General features: G+C 39.6%; 5 protein-coding genes and 1 long non-coding RNA gene across 11 annotated transcripts in view; 2 read left to right on the top strand and 4 right to left on the bottom strand.

Annotated features, from left to right (window-relative positions):
- LOC103394413 (uncharacterized) lies at nt 1–5,571 on the top strand. 3 transcript variants are annotated; one of them, XR_001761475.2, is made up of 5 exons: nt 1–565; nt 808–943; nt 1,085–1,154; nt 1,478–1,558; nt 5,450–5,571. It is a non-coding gene; the product is annotated as an uncharacterized LOC103394413 (long non-coding RNA). The 3 variants fall into 3 exon arrangements; XR_523144.3 differs by having other exon boundaries at nt 1,478–1,562; nt 5,450–5,563; XR_001761476.2 differs by having other exon boundaries at nt 1,067–1,154; nt 1,478–1,562; nt 5,450–5,563.
- Nucleotides 1,784–9,787, bottom strand: mtdha (metadherin a). Of its 3 annotated transcripts, none has more exons than XM_017041071.2 (12): nt 9,328–9,787; nt 8,007–8,105; nt 7,745–7,856; nt 7,393–7,542; nt 6,709–6,765; nt 6,389–6,562; nt 4,780–4,866; nt 4,609–4,680; nt 4,396–4,523; nt 4,030–4,140; nt 3,856–3,943; nt 1,784–3,743 (listed from the first exon to the last, which is right to left on the bottom strand). In XM_017041071.2, the coding sequence occupies exons 1-12, from the start codon at nt 9,715–9,717 to the stop codon at nt 3,676–3,678; spliced, it is 1,536 nt and encodes a 511-aa protein (XP_016896560.1). In that variant the 5' UTR covers nt 9,718–9,787; the 3' UTR covers nt 1,784–3,675. The 3 variants fall into 3 exon arrangements, with proteins under 3 accessions (XP_016896560.1, XP_016896562.1, XP_008329931.1); XM_017041073.2 differs by having other exon boundaries at nt 4,789–4,866; XM_008331709.3 differs by having other exon boundaries at nt 3,856–3,940; nt 9,328–9,786.
- Nucleotides 5,646–26,187, top strand: part of jarid2b (jumonji and AT-rich interaction domain containing 2b) — a 229,749-nt gene continuing 209,207 nt past the window's right edge. Inside the window, exon 1 of the mRNA XM_017041062.2 lies at nt 5,646–5,662. The gene's annotated coding sequence lies outside the window, so the exon portion shown is untranslated. The remainder of the gene's footprint in view (nt 5,663–26,187) is intronic.
- On the bottom strand, nt 9,890–13,889 carry rrm2b (ribonucleotide reductase M2 b). Of its 2 annotated transcripts, XM_025065066.1 has the most exons (10): nt 13,734–13,889; nt 12,994–13,158; nt 12,767–12,883; nt 12,498–12,631; nt 11,869–11,963; nt 11,641–11,774; nt 11,225–11,329; nt 10,990–11,103; nt 10,716–10,890; nt 9,890–10,408 (listed from the first exon to the last, which is right to left on the bottom strand). In XM_025065066.1, exons 1-9 carry the CDS (start codon nt 13,806–13,808, stop codon nt 10,738–10,740), a joined length of 1,092 nt encoding a protein of 363 aa, XP_024920834.1. In that variant the 5' UTR covers nt 13,809–13,889; the 3' UTR covers nt 9,890–10,408; nt 10,716–10,737. The 2 variants fall into 2 exon arrangements, with proteins under 2 accessions (XP_024920834.1, XP_008329930.1); XM_008331708.3 differs by having other exon boundaries at nt 9,890–10,890.
- bloc1s4 (biogenesis of lysosomal organelles complex-1, subunit 4, cappuccino) lies at nt 14,682–18,588 on the bottom strand. The gene is made up of 5 exons (XM_008331707.3): nt 18,176–18,588; nt 17,463–17,534; nt 17,255–17,356; nt 16,782–16,916; nt 14,682–16,125 (listed from the first exon to the last, which is right to left on the bottom strand). Exons 1-5 carry the CDS (start codon nt 18,515–18,517, stop codon nt 16,027–16,029), a joined length of 750 nt encoding a protein of 249 aa, XP_008329929.1. The 5' UTR covers nt 18,518–18,588; the 3' UTR covers nt 14,682–16,026.
- Nucleotides 20,238–26,187, bottom strand: part of pard6gb (par-6 family cell polarity regulator gamma b) — a 28,943-nt gene continuing 22,993 nt past the window's right edge. The window contains exon 3 of the mRNA XM_008331706.3: nt 20,238–22,513. Within this exon, the coding sequence (XP_008329928.1) occupies nt 21,354–22,513 (1,160 nt within the window). The 3' untranslated portion in view covers nt 20,238–21,353. The remainder of the gene's footprint in view (nt 22,514–26,187) is intronic.

Here is a 26,187-nt window from a genome sequence, read left to right as displayed (position 1 = left end):
AACACAAATTATTCACTTGTTAGCATGTTCTGTGGCATGAACTTGCATTTTAAGGCATTTCTGGGACTTTTTATTTTTTTGCATTTTTCGTGATAGTAAGTCTTGTAGACTTTAGTTTTGCTTGCAACCAGCTAGAGTGCCCCTTTTCCTTCAGCAGCAAAAGCATTTTCTTGCAGCAATCTTATTTCTCGATAGTAAAAGCAATGAAGCTGCAGACAAAAGATGTCAGTTCCCAAAACTAAAATGTATCCTTGGTATTCTCACAGATAGATGCAAACAATGTGTTGCTGCTTCATTTGATGTGATTAGTATTTGCAGCATAATTCAATATAGAAGTTGCTGGAATTTTCCTTTCATTGTACTGACAATAGTGTGCACTGATTGTGTGTATCTACCAATTAACAAACTAATGAGCCCGCATTGTCACCTGGTAGACGCCGTGCCGGACGCTTGTGATTGGATAACGAGGTGCAGTGGCGCGCTTTGAAAGCGGAAGGAAGCAGTAGTAGTCCTCGACCACATAACGGTTGTAAGATGGCGCTGGGTGAAGGCACAGAGTGCGAAGGTACGTATTTCCGTCTTTGGTTCTCTTTACTTTGGCGGTTAGCGCGTCATGTGAAGCACCAGTATTCCATAGAGCGTACGGACGGTTTGTTTTAAATCTGCTGTACGCTGCTGACCCTCCGAGTGGGCTAGCTGGTTAGCGTGCTAAACAGTAGCCTGTTTGAGCCGCACGGTTCGCACATTCAAACTAATTCTGACTGCACTTATCGCTTCAGTCAGCGTGTTATTGAATTGTCTCTTCAGGATCCCTTCAGGTGTAGCTGCAGACCCGTGTCGCCATCAATTGGGCCGGTGGACTCCACCACGCCCACGCCCACGCCCGGGAAGTCCGTTTCTTTTACGTGAACGCCATCGTCCCGGCCATTATTTAGTTGCTGAAGTAAGAAAAGAAACGTGTCACTTTTTTTTTTTTTTTTTTTTTTTTTCCCCGGATAATAGTTTTTTTTTTCCCTAACTTCTCTTGAGGCCCCCTTTTTTTTTTTTTGGTTTTTTTTTTTTTAAGTGTGCGTCTTGTGTTTAGATCATGGCCGAAGTAATGGCGCTGTAACAGCCGAGCGCAGTGTGGAGCCGATTCAACGTCACTATTCAAGGTATGAAAAGAAATGGATTTAAGCCTTAAGCCAGGTATTGACTAAAGAGTGTGTAACACATCAACTACAGACAAGATTGACTATAGCCAGAACAAGAAGTGTTGCATTTACTTAATTTGTCTTTGCAGAAGTGATAGTGGAGAAGGAAGAAGTATTTGTTACTAGTACTAAGTAGTGTCATAAAGCAAATTAGTGGTTTGTTTCAGTTGATAGTAGTGGTTAATTGAAGTGTTTTGTAACATGCTAGTGCTAAACACTTTGAACATGGTGTAGGCATCTGAGAGCACTTGAATGAATGTTGTCTTCATTTTATCTTGTTTCAGGCCAAAAGAGGTTTAACCAAGTTCCACTCCTGATGATGGGGCCTTTGTTGAATCATGTGAGCACATGTGGATGACAGTGTTGTGAGTATGTGATCCTACTATCTTTACCTGAAGTGTTAAAGCTAAGAATTACTGTTGTAGTTTGACATTGTTTTTAAATGTGTATCTATGGAATTTGTGATTGAATGCATGTTTTGTAAATGTTGAAGAAAAAAAAAATTGAAAACAATTTTACCATGAAGACATTTAACCATAAACAGAAAAAACTACCACAGTGAAAAAGTGAAAGTTTTTTAAAATCTTTTATTTTTATTTTTTTTGTCTTGACCAAACAAACAATAGAAATATCTGAATCTCATTAATTAACAAAATCATTCACAAACATTTTGTGGAGACATGTATATAAATACATTAATTAGATCATTTTAATCAGCAGTAATAATAATAAAAGATTCCTGAAGCCACTGCAAAAATCATTAAGTTCTATCAGGTCTACATACAAAGTTATCAGCATAGACAACAGACACCTGTTAATGTCTGTCTGGCAAAACTCAGTTCCCAAAGAAAGCTGCAGTACGTCTCCTTTAAAAAGCTATGACAGTATACACACAGACTGGTGGGCTACTACAGCACCAAATACTAAACAGTTAAAGCAAAAAATTGTCATGATTTCATTTACACAAGAACTATTATCAAAGTCATGCAAAAAACAACCAAAACAAAAAAACCCAAATTACTTCTGACATCAAAATTTGCTGTTAGACTGAAACTTTAAAAAGATGCCAATGCTATACATCTTCAGATTAAGGCAATGGAATTAAATTCCTTCTCTAAACATAAACTTCTGTCTTTGTGTATGTGATGATGTTTAAATCCAGGTCTGAGGTGAAATTATAGCTGTTCCTTCTCTCACGGCATTTGTTTTCGTTCTTCAGTTTCAGTGGATGAACCTGCGTTCACAGATCACACCACAAAATGTTGCACACTTCACATTCCACAAAAAGGAATTAAAAACAACAATTCATTGACATCAAAAGGAACTGAATGCAGCCTTTTGCACAGTGCAATCACAGAACTGTGGGAAGCCCTTACGGTCTGTACATATGGCAATGCTTTTTCTAGCACTACGTTTGAAAGAAAAAACATTTAAACGTGGAGGAGACACGAGAGCATCAAGTTTGAAAAATATAAACATATCGATTTTGTGGCTAAAGAGAGACATCAGAATGACAAAAGTAAAAACTACACACAGTAGTGCTTCTATTCAACAGGATAACACTACCCGCTCTCTCGCGTTACACTGCCTCTTGGTGGTTAACATGAATTACTGCACACTTTAAAAGGCCGATCCAGTCAGCATTTACAAAGAAGCCAGAGTGGAAACAAAGTTGGGTCGGTCTGCATAATCCACACATGGGCCACACAAACTGACCATGTGGGCAACTGTAAACATCTGTTGCCAACAACTTTGGCCCTGTTTATAACCCGTGTGCTTTTTTTCATGTCTTAAGTCAAATCAGATATTCAGGACCAACCATTTCAGATAAATTTAAGACTATTAAGAGCATTACAGTACTGTTCGCTCTCCCCACATTTCAGTTATTTGTTGTACAGACAGCAGCACGACAGTGCAACGTTTTGTGAGTTCAATGGTCTTCACACCAAATGCAGAGCCAATTTTGTGCAACGAAGTCTGATAGAAACCGAAAAGAGTGGTCTGCTCAATGGGTGGTTTGAAGGAAGGAAATAACTTCCCACTTTATTCACATTAAAATATGTTCCTTTAGTCTTTGCTTTTGGTGTGAAACCACATTGACGATGTATAAAATTCTTCAAAAATATCTAAAATAAAAAAGTGTTTGTGTTCATCTGTTGCTTAAATGTTTAAAAATCACTTCAGATGCCATTAAGAAAAAGAATGACCACATGAACATGTACCACCACTGCCAGTCTCTCTAACACTCCCAAACTGCAGTGTAGCGAAATAGTGCAAATTAGATAAGATTGAGTCCACAGGACCTGATTTCATTACTATATTTAGCCAAGCACGTGTTATTCACTGCTTGTTTTATTTTATTTGTGTTTTGTAACTGATAATGGAACTGTTAATGTAGCTCAGAAGGACTGCATCTGGAAATTATTGCATTGGATGTATTTGACGTTTGTTTGCATATGTTTCGTTTGAACCTGAAGTAATTTCATGTCTCTCGTCTGGATTTCTTCTTCTGGGAGGGTTTTGGAGGCTCCACGGTCTGCTCAGTTATTTCTGAATGTAGAGAAGTGTAAAACAGTAAAGTTTAAAACCCTGTGAACCACTCAATATTCAGAAGAACAATATAGAAAGGTTTAAATAGATACTCCATGAGAAGAAAACCTACTTGTAGAAGACGAAACACAGAGGTTCTGCTTTTTGGAGGCCATCGCAGGAAGCTCTTGAGATTGGTTCACTGAACTAACCCCCATCTGCTAAAAAAAAAGACACTTTTTGAATATGTTTAACAGTAAAAATATCTCTAGTTCTACAGTTATATTGCAGTTTCATTTTCTCCTGCCTGAGCCTCAGATGTCGCCTCCTCTTCCTCTGTTTTCTTCTTCTTTCTCCTCCTCTTGGTTTTTGCTGCACCTCCAGAGGGGTCTATGGCATTCTTCTCATCTTCAGACAACTGCCATGAAGATAACAGAATATTTTCTGTTGAACACTTTAGATAGAAAATTATTATGGAAGAACAAGAGCAAACCACAGCTGCTTCAGAGAATAACAAATTATAAAATAAATCCTCTTTTACATGCCATTAAATATTCAGGACACCACATTTGAAAGGTTGTTTAAAAAACTGACTTATAAACCAAATATGAACATGTCAGTCTGGTATAGAAGATACACCGTGACCGGGACTGTTATTGAAATAGAGCAGAACCTTGTTGAGGATCTGCTGTTCCTTCAGTGGAGGAGCTGATGTCACCAATACAGGAGGTTCTTCATAGTTTCCCCAGTGTTCTGCTGGAGCATTCCAGTCAGATGTTGGGTCAGCAGCTGTCAAACCATCTGCAGAAGAGCACAATTAGTCAGCTTAAAGTAAAATCCATCCAACTGTTTAGAAGGACAGTGGATCAGTATTTGGAACACTTACTAAAAGCAGACCACTCATCATTGACGTCCATGTTGCTCGTCCACTGTAGCTCAGTGGGAATGGAGAGTGGGTCTATGAAAAACAGATGGAATGTAAATATGCCAAGTTACCAGTAGAAACAGATATAAAAAAACACGCAGCCACAAAGATTAAAAAAAGGTTGGCAGTTACTTTTACGACCTGTGTTGTTTCGTCTCTGCATGGAGAAGGACACAGAGCCCACGTCAGCTTTGACTCCTCCATCAATGCCACTCCAAGCTGTGGGAACAGAAACGCACAATGAAAAAAAAAACAAACAAAAAAACAACATCAGTCTGGCTCTCAACAACCAAAAAATGCCCTCTTTTGGTATTATACATCAAATAAAACGGTTAAATGTCCCCAAAATAATTTAATCATATTTAGTTTTTCTATTATAAATCTCAATGGTCAGTTTAAATAAACCAGTCAACGTTTTTAATGAGTGTTATTTTATTTTTATGTAATTACCCCACGACTGACTACATGTGATGTTCGAAAGTAAGACTTGTGGTTTGAAAATCTTTAACTCCAGACAAATTGAAAATGACCCATAAAGTAAAAACTGCACATTTCGTAGAATATACAGCTCAAATCAGGGGGAGGTCGTCTTATATGCGCATAAATACCTGGGACAACATTTTCCATCGATCGCATCCTCACTGATAATAAACACCAAGTTGAACGTATGGTCAAACATATCATTACACTTATATTTAAATTTAATAATGCTTTAATTTAATTATAATCAATTCAATCTACAACTGATATTTAATACTTATTTTAACTGTACACTGATATACTGCCCGTTCTTCTCTCTTAGAAAGAACTGGCGCCCGGGATCGAGTCGATGCTGACGATGGATGTCAGGTGCATTCCTGATACCGGCAGCGGGAGGAGGACGACATGAGGCGGTGGGATCGATCTTTCAGCATCCTCAACAACACCTACTGCTGGCGATCTTTCAGCATCCTCAACAACACCACTACTACAACTACTGCTGCTACTACTACTTCCTTTGCAACGGAATGAGGAGGTAAGTGCTATGGCGCTCACTTATAGACATGTTAGAAAACCAGCTGTACTCTTCTGTTATGTTGTCAGTTGTTTACCCTCACTCATTTTCAACTTGTCATGGTCGGAATCAAACCTTTTAATTAAATAGCATTGTGCCCTGTCCACTAATCCATTACCAAGTTGCAAACAAACGGTTAGAAGTCACAGCTTTTTACAGTAACATAAATAATAGTAATAATATTTCATTCCCAACCGCTCTGCTTTCTGTATTAAAAATACAAATTCAACAACTACATAAAAACACAACCTGCCATTATTTGATTGACATTGCATGAACATGACCTTTCATAGGCTGTGGCTAAGATCTTGGTGCTATGTCATAGTTTTCTGTTTTTATCAGAGCCATTGTTTCAAAATACAAGTACAGAGAAGTCACTGACCATAACAAATTTTTCAATCATGTAGAAAAATAATTGCTTTCACGAGGACTGACTTTAAGATGAACCTGCATAGCAACTTCTGTAGCTTTTGTGATTTGCCTTAATTTTGCTATCCAAACCAAAGGGTGCAATTGGCTCCAAGATGTGACCCCTTGTGAGCCAGTTTTGACCTTTGACCAGCAATTGCAGACTAGTGTTGAGGAATCATTATTTAATCATCTCTAATGAGATATCTAGATAATCAAAACCTCGCTGTGCTGTTGATGTTTTTGTTTGTGTTCTATTATGGTCTGCTTGTGTGGTACCTTGTGTCTCCTGGGTCCAGCACTGGGTCTCAGTTGGGCCATTGTACTGTGCAGCTGTGGGTGTGTTCCTCCACTTAGGTCGGTCGTTAGCTACCATCTGTTCTGGATGCTTCAGGGAAATGTCGGTCCATCCAACACCATTAACTGAAGATTCCTCTCTCCAGTTTGATGACACTGAGAGTGAGACAGGGGAACAGCAGAAGCAGAGAGTTTACTGGTTGTGTATCTAGATAAAAACGGATGCTAAAAAGCATTTTAAAAAATTTCACTGACCTTTGCTGCGGGAAAAAAAAGAATGCAGTGAGAGAACGTTACCATACCTTTACCAGATCCACTAGTTTTTTCCACTTTTGCAGTTATTTTCGAAGGCAGTGACTCTGAAACAAAGAGTATGAATAAAATAAGAACTATATGATCATTTTAGGGGGAGGATAAAACAAAACCCTCATACAAAGCTATATAAATCTCTTAAGCATTAAAAAAGGTGTTTGAGATCAACACTGGCAAAAACATCTTGATGCAAATAATTATTTATACTCCTTCCACAAAACGTTTTAAAAAGTAAAGTTACAAAAATCCTATAAAAAATTGCCAAAAGTACATAAATATACTTTCAAATTAAAAGGAAGGGGCTAAAAACGTTACCATCAGATAACTGCACAGCAAATTTGAAAGTACAGCTTGTGAATTAAACCATGTTTAGAGCTATACTCTAGACAAGAAGCTGCTAGTGTGAGGTCATTGCTGCCTGCAGCCCTAATTTTATTAGCCTGGTCTTTAGAGTACTAGCTTCCAGCCCCCTCTGCTGCCACTAAAGTGGTATTAAACCCATGTGTGGGGCTGCGATTTTAAGCAGCAATCCTACAATCAGAAGCTAAATCCTCTAACCATTAGGCTCTCCTTGTTGAGGGAGGTGTAATGAAATCCTATCAAATCTAAAGGATGATGCCAAGACTTTACTGTTGTCACTAATACATAATCAGCGTCAGTGTCCAAATTCATACCCTGATTTCCTTTGTTCTTCTTGGTGTTGACGGGTGTTTTGGTGACCTTAGGGGCCTCCACCCCTCCTGAGCTCCCAGAATCCTCAGGGCCCTTGTCTTTCCTGCGCTGCTGCCTCTTCTCACGGTTACTAACTTTGGTTTCCCATGCACCTGTTGGACAAACAAACAACACAGTTAGAACCTGCATTTTCATTGCTTGCTGTTAACAAAGACCTCAAAACAGGAAGCGCTAGTGAACAATACCTGTAAACCAGGGTGAGGTACAGGAGTAAGTGAAGAAAAGCAGGTTGTGGCATGATTTGGTCCTAAAAATGAGAAGTGACATTTCCCCTACAAGAGCTCTGAGTCTTACCTTCATCAGTTTCCTTTGCATCAGTTGTAGAAACAGTCTGGACTGGTTTCACATCAGTCTTGCTTTTCTTTTTGTTCTTTTTCACCTGCATAGGAACCTGTACTTCCTGAACCTGTGTGCAAACAAGGAGACAAAGTTAACTCTCATAATTTCCCACCTCATACAAAGCATGTAGCTTTGCATAGTTATAACTTCATTCTACTTGCAAAGTGTCACAGTAACGTCTTAAATCCACAAAAACCGTCAAACACGGGTCAACTACCTTCTCAGCTTTGATTTTTGGGGACGTCTTGGAAACACCTTGAATGACTTTATTCTGCGCCTGAGCCACACTCACTGGTTGTCCATTAGACTGACTCTTCTAGGGGAAGAAGAAAATATGTAATTTGAACATGAAAGTGGTGGTATATTGTAAAAAAAAAAAAAAAAAGAAAATACCCAGCACTGTGTGTAAAGTATCCATTGACAGTTATTGATATATAATCGATCGCTAAAGAATGTACTCCTGGTAAATTGTCCAACACAAAACTGAGAGGTTTCCTGTTTTATACTTACTGCCAGTTTTCTTTGGAGGATTTTTGTTTGTTTGCCTATTATTCGTAACCATTAGTACTTTTTCCTCTAGAGCTTTGTGGTTTGTTTTGCTGTTTGGTTTGGTTGCTGTTTGACTAGTCAGTTGTATTATTCTCTGTATGTGTTCTCTGGAGGATCTATTTCTGTGTTGGTGAATATATTTAAGCCAGAGTGGTTAAGTTAAGAGTGGTAATTTACGAGTATCTTCTATGGAAACATGCTGTTTGCTTTAGATTTATTGTCTTTGGAGAATTGACTGGATGAACTGGAAGTCTCTGGTCATTAGACTGTAGACTCTATTCTGTACATTCTAGACTACTATATGTACCATATGCCAAGGAGTTAATTCTAACTTCAAAATTTCCTTAACTACTATGAAACTGTGTGCAATATTATAGTACACTTTACTATAGGAGACCACAGGTCTAGTATACTGTACTGTACTTCAGGCCTGTACATACCTCACTGTAGAGCTGCAACACTGTAATGCACAATATTGTAAGTCAGCTATTCTGATGGTCTATTTTGTTATTGTTCATACATACTGTACTACATACTGTAGTCAATGTGTAATATACTCAATAGTACTAAAGGCCTATTTTATTGCTTTATATTATCGATCCTGTATATTACACTTTACTACACTGTTAAGTATTGTATGTCAAGTCTATAATTACATGTTAAAAATATGCAGTAAATATAAAATGTAATGTATGCCATTCTACAAGATATCATCACAATACTATAAATGAGTACTTCACGTTAGGTCTGCTGTACTATATCTGTGGTCGGGAGAGGGAGTTGTTTTCAGTAACAAATCATAAATATATGTTTTAGGAACCTCAAAAATTCGATCCTTTCGCCAATATTTCCTGTGCCACGAGTGCCAGTCTCGCCGTGTAAACAAAGCACATTATTGTGTAAATTCACGAGTCTTAAAGCTCTAACATTAATTCAAATGGTTGTTAAAGAAAAGCGAAACAAAAGCACTTGTCCTGATTTTCACCGACCGTAGTTCCACAGTTGGTCGCTGCTGCCAGCGGAGCCTTTTCAGCAGCTGTTTTCTTTTTGTTCCGCTTCTTTTGTTCCTCCGCTTTGGCAGTCTTCGTAGTAGGACCGGCCTTGGCGGACTCACTGCTGACCTGGGTCACCGGGGAACCTCGCTTTTTCCCAACCGTCACGGCGCCACAGAGCGCGGCCCAGGACAGAGCCAGCAGCAGCAGCAGACCCGCTGCGGCCGAGCTCACCATCACCCAGGTCGGGTATTGGTCCGGCTTCAAACCCAGATCCAACCCGAACCGGGTGTGGACGTAGTCCTGTCCCAAAAACAGGAGCTCCTTCAAACGGCCGGAGAGCATTTCTGCTTTTTCTAACGCAAAACCTTTCAAGTCTCCAGCCATCTTTTCTCTAATTGTGTAAACGACAGCTCAGTGTTAGCTTTGCATCCTACATCCGTGTGCTAACAGAGGGGCGGGGCTAATCTAATCTGGAATAACAACAAAACCATAATCCATACTCAGTATAAATACAGTTAGAACAGATTTGAAACATGAAAGCCAATACTTTGATTTCTTAGAAAACATTTTAATATACAATAAAACTGTCAGAAACACACATTTCATAATTTACATATTCCATTTTTTTAAAGAAATAAAACTGCAAAGTATAAAACTGACACTTTCTTATGCCTGAATCAAAACATTTATTTAAGTAGAACCTAGCATGTATTTAAGATGGGAATATATGAACTGTATAAATAAATCCATTTATGGTTTTAAGTACCAAACTAATTTAATAAGGTAACTCCACATTTTACCTCCTTTATTAACATGTTTTCTTAATCTACAATGTTAAAAATATCTTTCAGTTTTGTGTGACAGTTTCCAATATCTTTTAGATCAAATCAAACATTTATATTTGTGACAATATAAGGGTAGTTAACCAGTATACATAATTCTGCTATTTTAAGTGTTTTGTTCTATTAAGAAGAACTTTTGCTGGATTTACAATTGGAATTATATTTAAACGAAACATCGTATGACCAATCTTAACTCATTGAACAGGGCAATTCAAACTGTGTTGAAAGGCCACCTGTAGGCAAAAAAAGGGAGAGTTAATTGGACTTCACTAACGTTCTGTGTTAAATTCTTTACACTTTTATCTAATTTTGACCTAATGGTTATCAACAAAAATGGCCATCGGGCGCAACCCCAGTGTCAGAAGAAGACAGTAAAAGGACTTCTCTGTATCATTTATTGTAATCTACAGATACCAGCAGTAAATTGACTAATATTATCATTATTCACAGTACTACTATCAAATGATGGGGTGCAGTTCAACCAAGATTTGATGCAGCTACTGCATTAAACTAAATAAATACGTCATAAGTAACAGGTACCTAACAGAGGGTAATCTCATCTTTAGAAATCCGCATCCAGAGTAAATTCTCCGTCCATGGCGCTCGACATAACTCCCAACCTCTGATACTCAGCCACTCGCTTCTCAAAGAAGTTTGTTTTCCCTTCTAGAGAAATTGACTCCATGAAGTCGAATGGATTCTCTACATGATAAACCTTGAAAAAAAAAAGCCAAGTCCAAACGTGGAATGTAGTATTACAATAACAGTTGTCAGGGTATGGATTTTACAGTAACAGAAATAGTGATTGTGTTACCTTGGCTTGTCCCAGGTCAGTGAGGAGCCGGTCGGCCACAAACTCGATATACTGTTTCATTAAAATACAGTTGATTCCAATGAGATCCACCGGTAAGGACTCAGTCAAAAACTCCTGCAACAAAATCAGGATAAGTCTCATTTTTTCCACTTACACACAGTACAGAACGGAATCTTCTTTTTTTTAAAAGATGACATGGACTTACACCATGTTATGTTTGATATAAAAAGCTAACCTGCTCAATGCTAACAGCTTTGGTGATGATGTCCTTCACTCTGTCCTCTGATGGCTTTTTTACCAAGTAGCTGAACAGCAGACAGGCAAAGTTACAGTGGAGACCCTGAAAGACAAAAAACAGTTGATTAGCTGAACTCAGATAGTAACTTTACCTTCCACTGTAAAACCTTCCACTCACACATTTTGTGACATAATTTAATATGTGTAACATAAATTGAAAGGAATGTAAACATTAAATTTAATTTCATGTTTATTGTGAAAACCTGTAAATCAACACCATCTCCTACCTTGGTATCTATTTTTTTTTAAAATTGTATTTAATTAATGGTTTGGTTTTTTTCAAGTTTACAAATTCCATCTGCAGAGAACTGAGTGATATGAGTCACTTCAGGCTGCTGAGCCTGTTCCTCTCACCTCATCTCTGCTGATCAGCTCATTAGAGTAGGTAAGCCCAGGCATTAGGCCTCTCTTCTTGAGCCAGTAGATGGCAGCGAATGAACCAGAGAAAAAGATTCCCTCCACAGCAGCAAAGGCCACAATTCGCTCACCTAATAAATGGGGGGAAAAATTGTGGTGAAACTACATGAACACAGCACAAACAAGAATATAATTTTAAATATTATTTTGTCATGTCTTACTTACCAAATGTTGCTTGTCTGTCGTTGATCCACTGCAGGGCCCAGTCAGCTTTTCGTTTCACACAGGGTATGGTCTGAATGGCGTTGAACAAAAGGTCCCTGACACACAACCCAATATATATATTAACTTACATTGTTAGTTTTTGTCAGAATTCGTGCATATACATATAGCTGATTAGCCAAGATAGCAGTTCAAATGAATGCTAAGAATGCAGTTAAAAATGAAATAAAACAACTCCATGGTTTGTGTTAGGTCATGGAAATAGCTTGTTGATGCAAACTGATCAAATAATTGAGTCAATCAAAGATGCTGCAGCTGGAAATCTAACGGCAAAACCACAGGGTTGAACAGGTGCAGGTCTTACAGTTGGTCTATAATTGGGTTGGCTTTGTTTGGTGATATGTTTACCAAATGCTGGGAAACATGCACTTTGTGACTTTACTGTTAAAGATAGGATTAATAGGATAAATACAGTTTTCAAAAATAGGATTATTATATATTACAGCTATAAAATGCTAGCTGTGCAGTAATCTTGTTTAATCGTTTTTTTCCGTATAAAGACTTGTCTCATTTGCTCAGATTTTCATAAACCACAAACATTTTCATTGTAAAGAATGAAAGAAATATCTGACCTCTCCTTTGGGTCTCTAATGTAAGTGTTGATAAGAATGCTGTACATCTCTGAATGAACCGTTTCTATTAGGATCTGGAAGCTGTAGAAAGAACGTGCCTCTGGGACCTGCACCTCCTGGCTGAACCTCTGCACCTGTTAGATGATACCAAAACACACAGCTGTAACTGTAAACCCAGAATGTTTTGGCAGTGGTGAGGGCTTTACCATCAGTCTCTTAAGGCCGTGTAAAATAGGTTACAGTGGAGTTGAATCCATCTGGTGTCTTACCAGGTTCTCATTGACAATACCATCACTTGCAGCAAAGAAGGCAAGAATGTGCGAGATAAAGTGTTTTTCTTCGGGCTTCAAGCCATCCCAGTGAACCAGGTCACGGGTTAAATCAACCTTTAAGACAAGGATTCCAATAATGGCAAGATGTAGTGGATTAGTCACTAAATATATAGATATACATTTTCTGAAGTATTTTTTACTTGAGACACTCAAAAAATGTTCACCTCCTCTACTGTCCAGAAGGATGCCTGTGCCTGCTTGTACATCTTCCAGATGTCGAGGTACTGGATGGGGAAGATGACAAACCGTCTGGGGTTCTCCTGGAGCAGAGGTTCATCCTCGTTCCCTGAACCATTCTGGCTGTCTGCATTTGTATCTTTAACGCCATTCTGTTACAACCACAACCCAGTTGAACATAAAGACACTGTTTTCATGCCAACCAGGTGTTGGTCCACATTCAATATACATTGTTATTTTTTCTTTAAATACTTATTTGAAGGTCAGTCCGTGGATCCATAAACAGATTGCTGTTTATGAGGGACTCTACTTTAAAATACCAAAGTAGCTACTGCGCTTGCGCGTAAATAAACACCACAAAAGGACGTTTAACACGAATTTATTCAATAAAATGGCTTTTACATAGCATCAACTAAGCGAATAGCTACAATTACCACCCCCTTAAATCAACAACTGACAACAGTTTTTAATATCGCTCGTTGCCGTTTAACTTCTCTGGGTGAACTGACGAATGGAGGCAGATTTAGGATATGTTTTGACAATACGTAGAAATATATCCGACGAAAACGACATGTAACTACATTATTCTGGATTGACAATATTCCAGGATAATACGCGTCAACAACAAAACAAGCTGTACACAGGAAAACACGCTCGTATTTCCTATATTATTTGATCCCATCCCGTGTGTTAAGAATTGAACAAGAATTTAATAAATGCTGTTTACCGTCTGTTGAAGCTCCTCAGACGGACTTCTGTTCATCACATCTATTTCTTCAGCTCTCTTATCTGTCGGCGACATTGGCAGCACTGAGTTCAGGTCCTTCTGTAAGTCCTCATAAAATATGAGGCGTTTGTGTCAGCCGGACTATTTAAACGGGCGCACAAGCAACGGAACCAAACCTCTAGCGCTCCCAAGCGTCAGTGCTTAATAATAACAACCAAATACGGAAGACTGCTGCGTAGTTTTAGTTGCATAGTTCAACGCAACCTTGTTCATATACTATTCGCAGGTCTTAAAGTTTCAATATACTTTATTGCAAATAAAATACTTTATTGAGCTTTCTTTCTTTTTAAAGTAGTACTTATGGTTAGTCACACCTAACTTTTTTTAAAAATTCCACAATCCTGACAAAAGCCTTAGTTCCAGCTAAAGATATTTCGTGAAATGGGACAAAGACTGACCTCTAAAACAACGATTCCAAACCCTCAATTTATCTTAGCTGTTTTTGGCACTTAAACCAAATCTAATTGGATTTTAATAGGATGTGTACAAACAGATAGTTCAGTTGTTGGCTCCGGTGAAGTTTTTGTAGATGTATACCAGAATGTAGTCATTTTAATGTAGTTACTGTAATTCTTCTTTTTCACAACAGTTAGAATGACATTGCCATTGGGCTTTTGTGTAGCCCTCATGGCTGTCAGTTTTCACATCAGTTGTAGAATAATTGACAGTTCATTGAATTTGGCCGTGTTGCCTCCTTTTGGGAGCAATTTGAGAAGCAAATCATGTTTGTTTCTCAACATGTGACCAACCTCTTTTGGTGCAGACAACAGTGAGACTAAGCTCCCAGGAGGATGTTGCCTCATCCACCTCAGTATCAGCTGCCTGTAAAACTGAGCTTGATACTTAGAAACAGTCTGATCAAAGAGAATGACCAGAATGAACAATGAGAGAAAGTGCAAAATTTCTTTATTGAATTACCTAAAAACCTAAACAAAATGAAATTAATTAAAAAAATCATAACAAAGTATTTGGCAAAGTATGAATTAAATAAGAAATCAAATCAGAAGCAAAAAATGAACTAGTTATTGGCTTATCTACAGAAATATGCCATTTACAACAGGTGATAAGGATCAAATACCTTTTTGTCAGTCATTTCTGACAATAATCGGATTGAGAAAAGTCCGGATTCTGACATTAAATCAAAAGAAGTACAAATTCTAAACTCTAACAGTAAATATTACAAAGTTAAAGCCATAGATTTGAGATTGCAGTGACACATTTGCATGTTGAGTATAGAAGTCTGTGATAATAACTTAAAGATTACATTTGAAATTAAATTAGTTCTGAATAGTTCTGACTTGCTAAGAAATTTTAAAATGTAAGTTGGATTTATTTTTATTTTCGCTTCTTTCTTACCTTCGTACTAACTTTAACTGTAGACATAACAATTTAACTGTAGACATAATTTTTCTTTTTTTTTCTTTTTAAACTCAGTTGCTCGAGTTTCATATTTTCTTGCAGTTTTGGTTGTAAGACCCACTCCTTCACAGCTGAACATCGGCCTAAAGTTCACTCATCACGCACTCTAGTTGTAAACTAATAAACCCCTATCTGTCATGTGCTTTGTTTTCATCCTTTTTTTAACATTAAAGATGCAACTCTACATCAATGTGGCAGTTGTCATCAAAGAATTACATTTTAACTGTTTGAAATGGAAGACATTAATAGGATCAACACAGCTCAAAATGAGCTTGAGATGCTACAAAGACAGACAAATATATGACAGCGTAGAATTGTTCTTTTTACAAATACTGACAGCAAAAATGAAGTTCATAAAAAATTTGGATTATACTCTTGATCCTTTATCCTCAAATCTTTACAGCATCTGTACAGTGGGATGACTTCTTGCATCTTCTTGCCTGGTTACACTGAGCTTCTGACTTGGTTTTCATCAGGAATAACTGAAAACAGGACTGAGAAAAATGTTAGACCTGTTCAGGCACTTTTTTAAAAAACACATTTTTGCTACAGTTCAGTGCTAGTTGCTGCCGGAGAATTGACACAGAAAAACTGCAGTGTCTCCACACACGTGCACACACTCACACTCTCAGGTCCAGTGACATGTTCACAAAGGCTACTATTGCTTTTCGAGGCTGCTCCACCAACACATCCACTCTTCTTGCAATGGTTGGCAGTAAAAGTCTCCTTGTCTCCACGGAGTCACGCACAGGCAAACACACAGGCCTCTAAGGTCACAACCAAACTTTTTGTTTGTGTTGGACGTTCCGTCTTGTCACTGATCCGGCTGTGGTGTGAAATAATCATCTGTCCGGAACACACTGGGGATCTCTGGGCGCTGATGTGGTGCCGGCCTCTTTGGACTGGCCGGTTTCTGGCAATGAAAACACACGTTAAATACAAATGTGTCACCGGTCCAACAGCACACCCTGGTGTAAAATTGAAATAAGCGTTATTCACAGTCCTGTGGCCAACAATTCTGCTATATATTTATCTTAACGCGTGTGTACATACACACAGTAAATGTATATATGTGCGTATTCACATATGTATATGTATACATGCATATGTGCATATACATGTTTGTAAATATATGTTTATACACATATATGTAAATAGTTGCATACATATGTGTATAAAGTTGTATATTATGTTTCTATATATTGTGTGTGTGTGCATGTATACATCTAATCCTGGTGACACTTTGTCAGATACTCTATTTTCTTGTAAAAGACGTGGAGTAGTTTCACCAACCAGTAAAGGTTGGTTCCTTGCAGCTCATTCTCATGGCTATATAGCCCAGGGGAATACATGGCTAACTGTGATGCAGGAGACCTGGGTTTGAATCTGGATAGGGCAGTTGTTGTTGTTGTTGTTCATGTGTTTGTGTAACTACTTGCCTTCAGCATAGATCATAGAACATGTGTGAACGTATGAATCCCAGGCCCTTGAGCCTTCAATTGAAACAACATAATTTCACAGAGAAAAACGTATATGTACAAAGTAAATGAAACAAACGCAGGCACTCACGTTCAAGAATCCTGGAACAGTCATGGTGCGCAGGATCTTCTTGAAGGCACCAGGCAGTGTTCCTAGTTCTCCCTCTGCCAGTGTGACCTGCTCCTCCATGGTGTTGACGTTCGCTGCCACCATTTTCACGAAGGCCTGTGGGAAGACACAAAAATGGTTATTTAATAATTCAGTTAAAAATTCAGAGCCCTGACCAGTTTATGCCCTTGTTGTCCTTCAATGATGTCAGAACATTATATTTCTTTATCAATTTAAATGTTTATTTTATAAACAAACCAAAAGAAGAAATTAGAGTCAGGAGGAAGTTAAAACCAGAAGATGTTAAATCTCTGGTTTATGTCTTCTGAAGTGGAAAATAGGAAGTGCGCCGCTCATAAAAACAGAACAACTTTCACTCTCACCTCGTTTTGTCCACAAATCTACTGGGTAATCTCCATTATCAATAATACGAGCAATTCAAGCAGGCGACTCACCTCCAACTTGTCAATTCTCCTGTAGATATGCCTCATTTCCTCAGACTTCTGCTGGATTTGAGGTAGATTTTCACTCACTATCTGTGACGTATCGTTACGAATCTGGAAAGGAAAAATTCCACAGGATGCACAAGATCATATTATTCTCTAATAAATTACTTTTTGTTTTGTTTAAATGCCACATTTATCGCTGCCTCACTCCTCTCACCATATCAAGCATTCCAACAAACTCATCCACTCTGGTCAGCATTTCATCCAGACTCTTCTCCAGGCTCAGGATCTGTGAGAGAAATCACAAGTTAAAGGGAAATTGATTACATGTTGAATACAACACCTTAGTCTTGTGGGATGATTTTTACATACATAATTCACCATCACCAGTGAAAAATAGAACAAACGTAAAAAAGGAACCGTTTTAGAAAGAAGCACAAGGCTAAAACATAGGAGCCTTTGTTTCCCTTCAGAGTGGCTCAGCTCAGCATCCACTGCTGCTGTCACACATTTCCACTTAAAGTCAGCCCATGAGTGACAGCTAGCTGCTACATTGCCTGATCAAAAATATATATCAAAACATCGTGGCGACCTATTTTGTGCATAAATCAAAAGATTTTAATCGAATCATTAATTGCTGAATCTAGTCACTGTGACTTGGAATCTTGTTGTCAATTATTCCTCTTCCAACAACTTGTGACTTGACACAAAACAAGACTTGAAGTGTCAGACTAAATTCTCGTTACTCATCGTCTCCACCCACTCCGCCCAACCCAATAATAATAATAGTCAATAATAAATAACAAACTTTCCCTTGAGCCTTCAGCCTCTCCATTAAAGCTGGCTTTCGGAGCGTATCACCACAAAGAGCTAACACTAGCTGCTTCAGTGTATCGTTAGCAGACATCCTGCGGTCTCCTCAGCACCAACCTCTTCTCCAGCTGTCGCTCTGATGTAGGACGAGTATCTGAGCGCCGTGTCCCTCAGCACCTCGTCCCCGTGCCCCTCTTCCTCGTCCTCCAGCTCTAGTTGGTTCCTTGTCCCGTACTCGACTGCTTCATTGAAACTTGGACTCTGAGCGATGATAACGTTATTAGCTGCCGGAGCACCGAAGCTGGGGCTGTGGGACACCGTGCCGCTGCTGAGGATTTCACTGACCATGGACAGACTGCTGGCGCTCTGGGACACGATGCCACTGTCGGTGCTGATCTCAGCGCTGGACTCCTCCAGAGGAGACAGGAGGCCCACTCTGTCAACATGAAGATGCTCCATGTCTCCTGTGTCTGTCTCTGTGGCTCTACGGTTGCCGTGTTTTTGTCCTGTCAAATGACTGCGCTGGTCACATGATAAAATGAAGCCTACGGTGGCTCATCAGGGTCGAAATACCGTTTTCAAATATCGAGGAAATCGTTCAATATTTGTCCTTCTTTCTTGCGAGTTACGTTTTTGAAAATGTGTGTGTATATATATATATATATATACATATATATATATATATATATATATATATAACTTAACTTCTTTTATTCTGGAATTATTTCCAGGACGTTGATTTATACCTTATTTCTCTTTACTTTATTTCTCTGAACTCCTTAGGTCTACTTAGTTTTAAAGATATGTTTTAGCAATAGCGGATATGACTTAATGTGTATGTAAAAATATAAAAGATATATTTTATTACAAAGACTATTATATTTTATTACAAAGATATCTGTAGGTACGTTTCAATGCTGCGGGTAAAGAATTATGCAGACAGGAGATTAACCGTTCTTTTTTATTCATTGATTAGAATAATTTTCTGTTTATAGTTTTACTCGATAGTTTATAGAGATGATGATTATTTAGACGGAAACTGATTAACGTGTGCCAGTTCGAATATTGTATGACCATGGGGTCTGTTTTGGGGGCTCTAAATTATGACCTTGCATATTTTGGCCAGTAGATGGCAGCCGAAATCACTGTATTGGTGTTGTGCGTAGTGTTTGTGTGAGTACAAGTTTATAATTTAACATTTTTCAACACACAAGCCCTTGTGTTTCTTTAGTATTGCTACTATATGAAACACGGCTATAAGCAGTGTAGTGGATGTGCAACAATTCCCGTCTTCATCTCATACCATACTGTCACGGAATCACTTAAAGTCTAATACTTAACAAAATATCTTTGTAATGTGTTTTAGGCTCTGGCCTGGCTCTGGCTTTTTCTCAGACCATGTGATCCATACGCTGTGGTCATGTGATTGACCAAAAAGTGTTAGCTCACTGAATACAGACGAATTAAGTGACTGTGAGTTTTGGGCCTCTCTCTCTCTCTCTCTCTCTGTGTGTGTGTGTGTGTGTGTGCCGACTAATAACCAGAGCAGAGACAGGTTGGCTGCATGTCACTGACCTGCTGCCTGTTGGAGCAGAGACACATGTGGAGTAAACACTGGACACAAACTCATTATCAGAGCAGTGAAAGGACTCTGCTGCTGCTGCTGTTGTTGTTGTTGTTGTTGTTGCTGCTGCTGCTGCTGCTGGGCCTCTGGTGTCGTTGCCGAATTCCTGCTTCATGTTTAAGTAGACATATTGGCTGCACTTGTTAGTCATTTTTTCTTCTCATCCAAGAATAATAATAATGTTGCTGAGTGACAGAGTTTGGGTAAGGGTTGAAATGATAATAGTCAATACAAGATGATCAAACCTTAACGTGATTAAGACACGGCCCATGACACACCTTATGAGCGAGCACGCCCAGTTTCCAGATGTTGCCAGTGGTGAAGAGTGAGTCGTCAGTGTTTGCCTTAATGATTCATTCTGCTGACTGTCTGCTCCGAGGAGCTTCTGACTTGTGGTTATGAGGGAATTTAAACCTAAAGTATGTGTTGTTTTTTTTCTTCCCTCCAAACCAGTCAAGCCAAACTGTGCAAATGATTTTTTAACTGGAGCTGCAGCCACTGCACATTTCACTGTGGCGAAAGTTACATCTAATTATGTAGCAGCAAACGTGCACAAACAACAGTGAGTTATGAAAGTTAATTAAACATTTTTTTGATTTAATTATTCTTTGAGTTACAGCAGCCTGGAAGCCAATATAAAGTCATTCCTCAGATTGTTTATTCACAGAGAGATAACATCACATTACTAAAATTTAATAATTTAGGAAGTTGCAATTCTACCCTAAAATTAGAAAGTTAAAATGATGAGACCAGCTGAAGAGCCCACATTAATTGTCCAGTACAAATGTACATCACTGAAGTCTGTTAATCAGTGAAAATGGCCATCAATTAGTAGAATTAGGATTAAATTATAACCCAAGAAAGTTAGATTTGATAGCATAATTCTTTGTGTGTGCATAGATACATTAAGAAATCTCTGAGTAAGGTTTATCTGTTCTGAAACATTGTTAATTATTAAGGAAATACTTAAAAACTGAATTATTTTAGAGGAGCCTCAAAATGCTCCTTAATTACTTGTGTTTTTTAACAGGGGGATTTGAGAACTGAGCTACTCTGTCAGACTCAACTTTATGAATAAAAGATCACATGATTTTAAGACTCCACCAAACCACAGTGATACTTTGCAAAAATGTGAAACAGAATAATTTATTGGTACAGATACAACGATTTGATCAAACGTCATCATCATTGCATAAAAAGAGCTATTTAAAAAAAACACCAAAAATCATGATCTACACAGCATTTATCAGAATATAAGAAATATAGATTTACTCTTTAAAAACATCCATGATCAACCCCACAGTTGGTCCCAGTAATAAAAACAACAATCTTTATAACGGTGGTCACTAAGAGGAGATGATGTGCTGCAGACGCTGCAGTCATGAGTCTAAGATACAGTGGAATTTTTCCTAAAATGACAGTAATTTGTCCTGATGCTCAGAACAAACAAACATAATTACACATTTTATAAAGATCGGAACAGTTTAAAAAAAAAAAGACAAATATAAACATGATCCTTATTTCCAACTTCCTTTTATATCATTAAAAAAATTAGGCTCTGGTGAAATCCTCAGACTCTTCCAGCCTGGTGTTAAAGTTAAAGTTCAGTTCAGTCTCTGAACCACTGGGTGTTTTTTTGTGTCTGTGTGTGAATGTGTGTGGTTGTAGGTATTATAGTGTGATGACGGTGCCGTCCTCTTCCACGCCACCTCTGGGCAGCGCCAGACTGTGTCGTGGGTCCGTTTTCAGTGAGCTGAGGATTTTGTGGAGGCTGCCGTTGCTGTGGCGCAGGGCGGGGTTGCTGCTGTGATGTGGAGGCTGTCCGTGGTGGAGGCTGTGCTGGTTTGCGTTGTGGTGTAGGTTGAGATCTCGGTGGAGCTGGTAGCTGAGGCTATTGTGCTGTTGGTGTTGCTGTTGGTGTTGCTGTTGGTGTTGCTGATGCTGTTGCTGTTGGTGTGGTGTTGCCTGATGCTGTTGGTGTTGTTGTTGGTGTTGGTGGTGGTGGTTGGAACCTCCATTGAGGCTCAGCTGGGAGCGGAAGGAGGCGGTGGAGACCACAGATGAAGGACGTGAAGGAGGACTGGGAGGTGCAGTGAAGCCTGAGCGCGTGGTTGGTGTTTGAGGTTGGGTACGAGACGTGTTGGATGCCAGGGAAGCGTTAGACCTCTGAGATGGCCTCTTGATGCTACTCTCGATGACGATGTCGGCATCTTCGTCACTCTCTAAGTCGTCTTGGTAACCGTGAGCCCCTGAGGACGACATTCCCACTGAGGCCACAGACAAAGTCGGGTATCCGGTAGATCCGCCGCTGTCTGAGGACTGGCCGGAGCTTCCTGATATCCTGCTGCTGCGGACCACGTTGTTGCGCTGGTTCACTGGCTTCACAGTCACAATCAGGTTGTGACTGTTGGCGATCATCATGTCCGTCACCTGATCCAAGGACTTTCCAGTCACTTCAATACCATTCACCTCCAGGACCTCGTCATTGACCGCCAGGAGCCCCGTGCTTTCCGCCAAACCTCCAGGAACCAGCCGGGATATAAAGATCCCTGGGACTTTCTCCAGCCCGTGTGGCGTCACCCTTACACTGGTTCCATCTCGGATGTAGAAACCCAAAGGTTTGTCGGAGCCGTGGCGATACAGTCGAACGCGGCGATGAGACTCTGGCAGGATGTCCACATCGATGATGGAGGAGACGGGACGGAAGTCCTGCGGCATTCCGATGCGGATGTGTGGTCTCTTGCGGTTAATGTCATTGTTACGCAGCGCCACCACCGCCTTCTTTTTGCGTGTGATGGTGTTGGTGCCAAAGTTGGTGTAGTCGACCTCCTCTGTGGACAGAAGAACAAAAAACATTTCAGTTTCATCAGAAAATGGTGGAAAATATTAGTTTTAATGATCTGCACACACCGAGGGACAGAAGGTACAACAGCATCTCAGTGAGGTAACAACCTGAGAGTTTCCATACCACCCACTACAAAAGCTTCAGACAGAAACAGCCTTAAATCAAACCACCTGCTGCACAAACTCTCAGACATTTGCTTTAACTCAGCACAGATGGACTTCTTTCTGTTAAACCTTCATCAAATACATGTGATATCATTATAGTGTAGAGTCACTCAGCTCAGCCATCTTCTACCTCCACCTTTGAGTATGTCTTAACTGAGCTTTAGCTTGTTATTAACTGAATGAAGTCCCTTTTAAAATGAGCGGTTTAACCTCTTGTTAAACATGTGAGAATATTATCTGTCTATGGAATATAGATACAACCAAGGCTCTCTCTCTCTCTCTCTCTCTCTGTGTGTGTGTGTGGGGGGGGGAACAAATATGCTGAATGTGCAGAACATTCCCTGTCTGTGCTGACAGAAGTGTCCCACCCTTCTGCCACAGACGGCAGCTGCAGAGAATCCCAGCATGCATTAGTGCTGTGAGATACACACAGGTATATACATGTTCTACCATGAGTACAAACTGTCTTTCACACGTTAAAAATACTGGCTGTACCTCCACACTGTAACACAAGTACAGCGCTCCTCTGGTGGATTAACCAGAGAGTGAACTGGAGAAGACAAAACACTGTGGAAAGAATGAGTGTGATGTTTCCTTGCAGATACTCAGAGCAATCAGAGAAACAATGAAAGCCTTCATATGCTGGACTAGATAATCCTCATCAGGGAGTGAAGTCCAAAAACAACATTTCAGCTGCTAAACACTGTAGAACACTTGCTTTGACAAAAACCTATAAAGGTAGGTGGCGAACAAAAGGAAAGGACTGGAAGGAATTCTCTGAGGTGAGGTGAGGTACTTCAGATGAACTCTGTGAATTCATTAGCTTCACGTTGGGGATTCTGTTCAGGCTGTGTTCGTCAGGCTGTGAGCAGCAGAACACAAAAGGAACTGATTTGGCTGAACGTGTCTCAGGATTATGATACAGTCCTCGAAGAAACTGATCAGTGACAAAATAGAAGCTGAAGATGAAAATGTTAAATGACATGTTGCATAGTAGAAACTGGGCTGTGTGGCCCGTGGTCTGGATTGTCAGGAAGAATTGTTCTGAATTGCATTTTTCTGGGAAAATGTCCTACCGACCAAGTGTGGTTTGATTATGCCTTAGTGCTCTAATCTCTCCTTATCTGACAGAAAGGAAATCTGCACAGAGCAAAAGCCCGATGGGACAGGAAGTGAAGGTCCCCAGGCCGGAGCATCAGCTCCTGCACTTCTATCACAGCACAGATGAGTCATCCCTGCCTACAGTGGAGGACAATTGCTTTAGAAAAGGATTGTGTTTGTTCAGGAACCAGTACAATGTAGGAGTCGGGGCAATCTGCAACAAATATGTGGTCTCTGAGAAGATACAAGTCTCTGGTTTTGTTAGTATCTGATTTATTGGTACAAGAGTAAAGGTCAGAGGGCAGTGATCATTATCATGTTTTTTGGTCTGGTTTTTGAATTTCCTGGACTAGATTTTAGTCCTTGGACGAGGCACAGAAGCAGGTTGTGACCGGCCTGAAAGACGTCCTGTAGGTGTCACCGATGGAAGACATGTTAAGAGATAGCTTTGTTTTTTTTTTTTTTCATAAATTTTTGTTAGATTTTGTTTTTTGGACATTTGGACTTCCCCTTATAGGTCCTCTGCCCTCAGCACCTCCTTTCACTGGGTCAGAGTGAAAATGTTGACCAGACAGGAGCCTCTTAAATTACAGCTTTGGAGACATGAAGGAATTTATCTTGTGGTTTTGGGGGACATGGTGTTTTTTTATGGTATGTCCTTAAAGTCCTGATGTGCATGGTGAAAAGACACAGATATTTTGGGTGGGGTCAGCAGTGACACCAACTGCAGTGTGGTACATTGGCACATTAAGAAGCAGCTATGATAGAGTGGTGGCAAATAAACAGCCAAACAAATATGATGAATGGGTCTGGGTGGGAAAAGTAAAGACTCACTGATGAGGAACTGGCCTGAAACTGCGTTTTATCAACTACAGTTGCTTTAAAAACCGAGCTTTAATTTGATTATTCCAAAGGAAGATCATCAATCTTCACCGTTTTCTCTCGGTTTTCTCTGCACTCTGTGGCGACAGAAGCCAATTTGATTGAATCCATTTGCTGCAGCAGTGGAATTTCAACCACAAGTGCAAGTCACACTGATGGGAACCATATTGGAGAGAGGATCGCAGCAGGTCTATGGTGTACGCCCTCCACCTCCACCTCCTGTGTCTCCTCCTCCAACCACACCCCCATTTGGGTCTGAAACTGAGGGGAACACCACACCACACCACCCACCACAGCAGTGGGGCTTTTTACTGGGGCAGATGATCTTTCAGCCCACTCTGACGTCTGCAGCTGTAATTTTGATTTCTCTCTGTGTGTAATTTCACACAGCTGTTTGACAAAATCCCATAAGAAGGACATTTAACTGCAATCTGTTTAAATAACTCCACGAATACCATAATAAGGGTCGAGTGACTCTAGACCAACGGGAGGAGTCTTCTGACTCTTCATTGAAAAAGACTTTATTATGGCCTATCATCAGAGTAGAACGTACCTTAATTTAAGAGGATTAGTTTTCCTGGGAATTGAATTTCAATTCATTTATTGATCTAATCCTCTAACTTTGCCACCACCTGTCAGTTGTACTTTGCTTGGTTTTTTCTAACAATTTGTTGTAATATTTTGTCAATTTATCAAATATTCGTGTCAGTGAGGACATGTTTAGCGCCACCTAGATTGTGGGCCATAAACCAGCAAATATGCAAATAATCAACTTCCTCTTGCATGAAAATGGTGAAATGACTGAATGCGTTCTCTTGGTGAGTAAATCACTGGAGCTTCATGGGAATGAAGTGTTTGGTAAAATTGAATAAATTAACTTGTGGGTCAGGAACCAGAAACCCCAGTCTGTCTGTCTGTCTTTCTGTTGGGCTAAGGTTTAATTTCCTGGACTAAAACATTATTCAATCTGAAAATGTTTTTTTTTTTTATCAACTCTGCTACTGAATGTTCCGCTACAATGAACTCTACTTTTGATATTTTTGGAACATATGTCAACATATGCCAAAAACTGACACTGCATCTCTAAAACTGTAATTTTAGGGCAGAGGTTGGGGTCAGTGGACAGAGTACTATTTTATTGTAATTTTATTGTAATTTGTATCAAATAAAAGGTAGAACACGGAAAAATATCAGACATTCTAGAAGTTCTACTTGTAGTCAGAATGAACCCCAGATTTGACCTTGATTCCTGTTCACGTGCCACATGAGGCAGGATTTTCTGGGCTGCCTGGTCCCAAAAATCTCACATCTGTCAAATGAGACTATAATCGTGCTAATAACCTGTTGTCTGACCTTGTGTAAGTCTGCGTGCACACACACACACACACACACACACACACACACACAGATTGTGTGAGGATGTTCCAGCCAGTCACACACAGGTTATCATAACAACTCCTGACAGCCCTAATCCTGGTTACACTGAGGCATGATGGGTAAGCCAATGTGAACC

Source organism: Cynoglossus semilaevis, chromosome 18, assembly GCF_000523025.1.
Source record: "Cynoglossus semilaevis isolate Cse_v1.0 chromosome 18, Cse_v1.0, whole genome shotgun sequence".
NCBI lineage: Eukaryota > Metazoa > Chordata > Actinopteri > Pleuronectiformes > Cynoglossidae > Cynoglossus > Cynoglossus semilaevis.
This window is presented reverse-complemented; position numbering and strand designations above follow the sequence as displayed.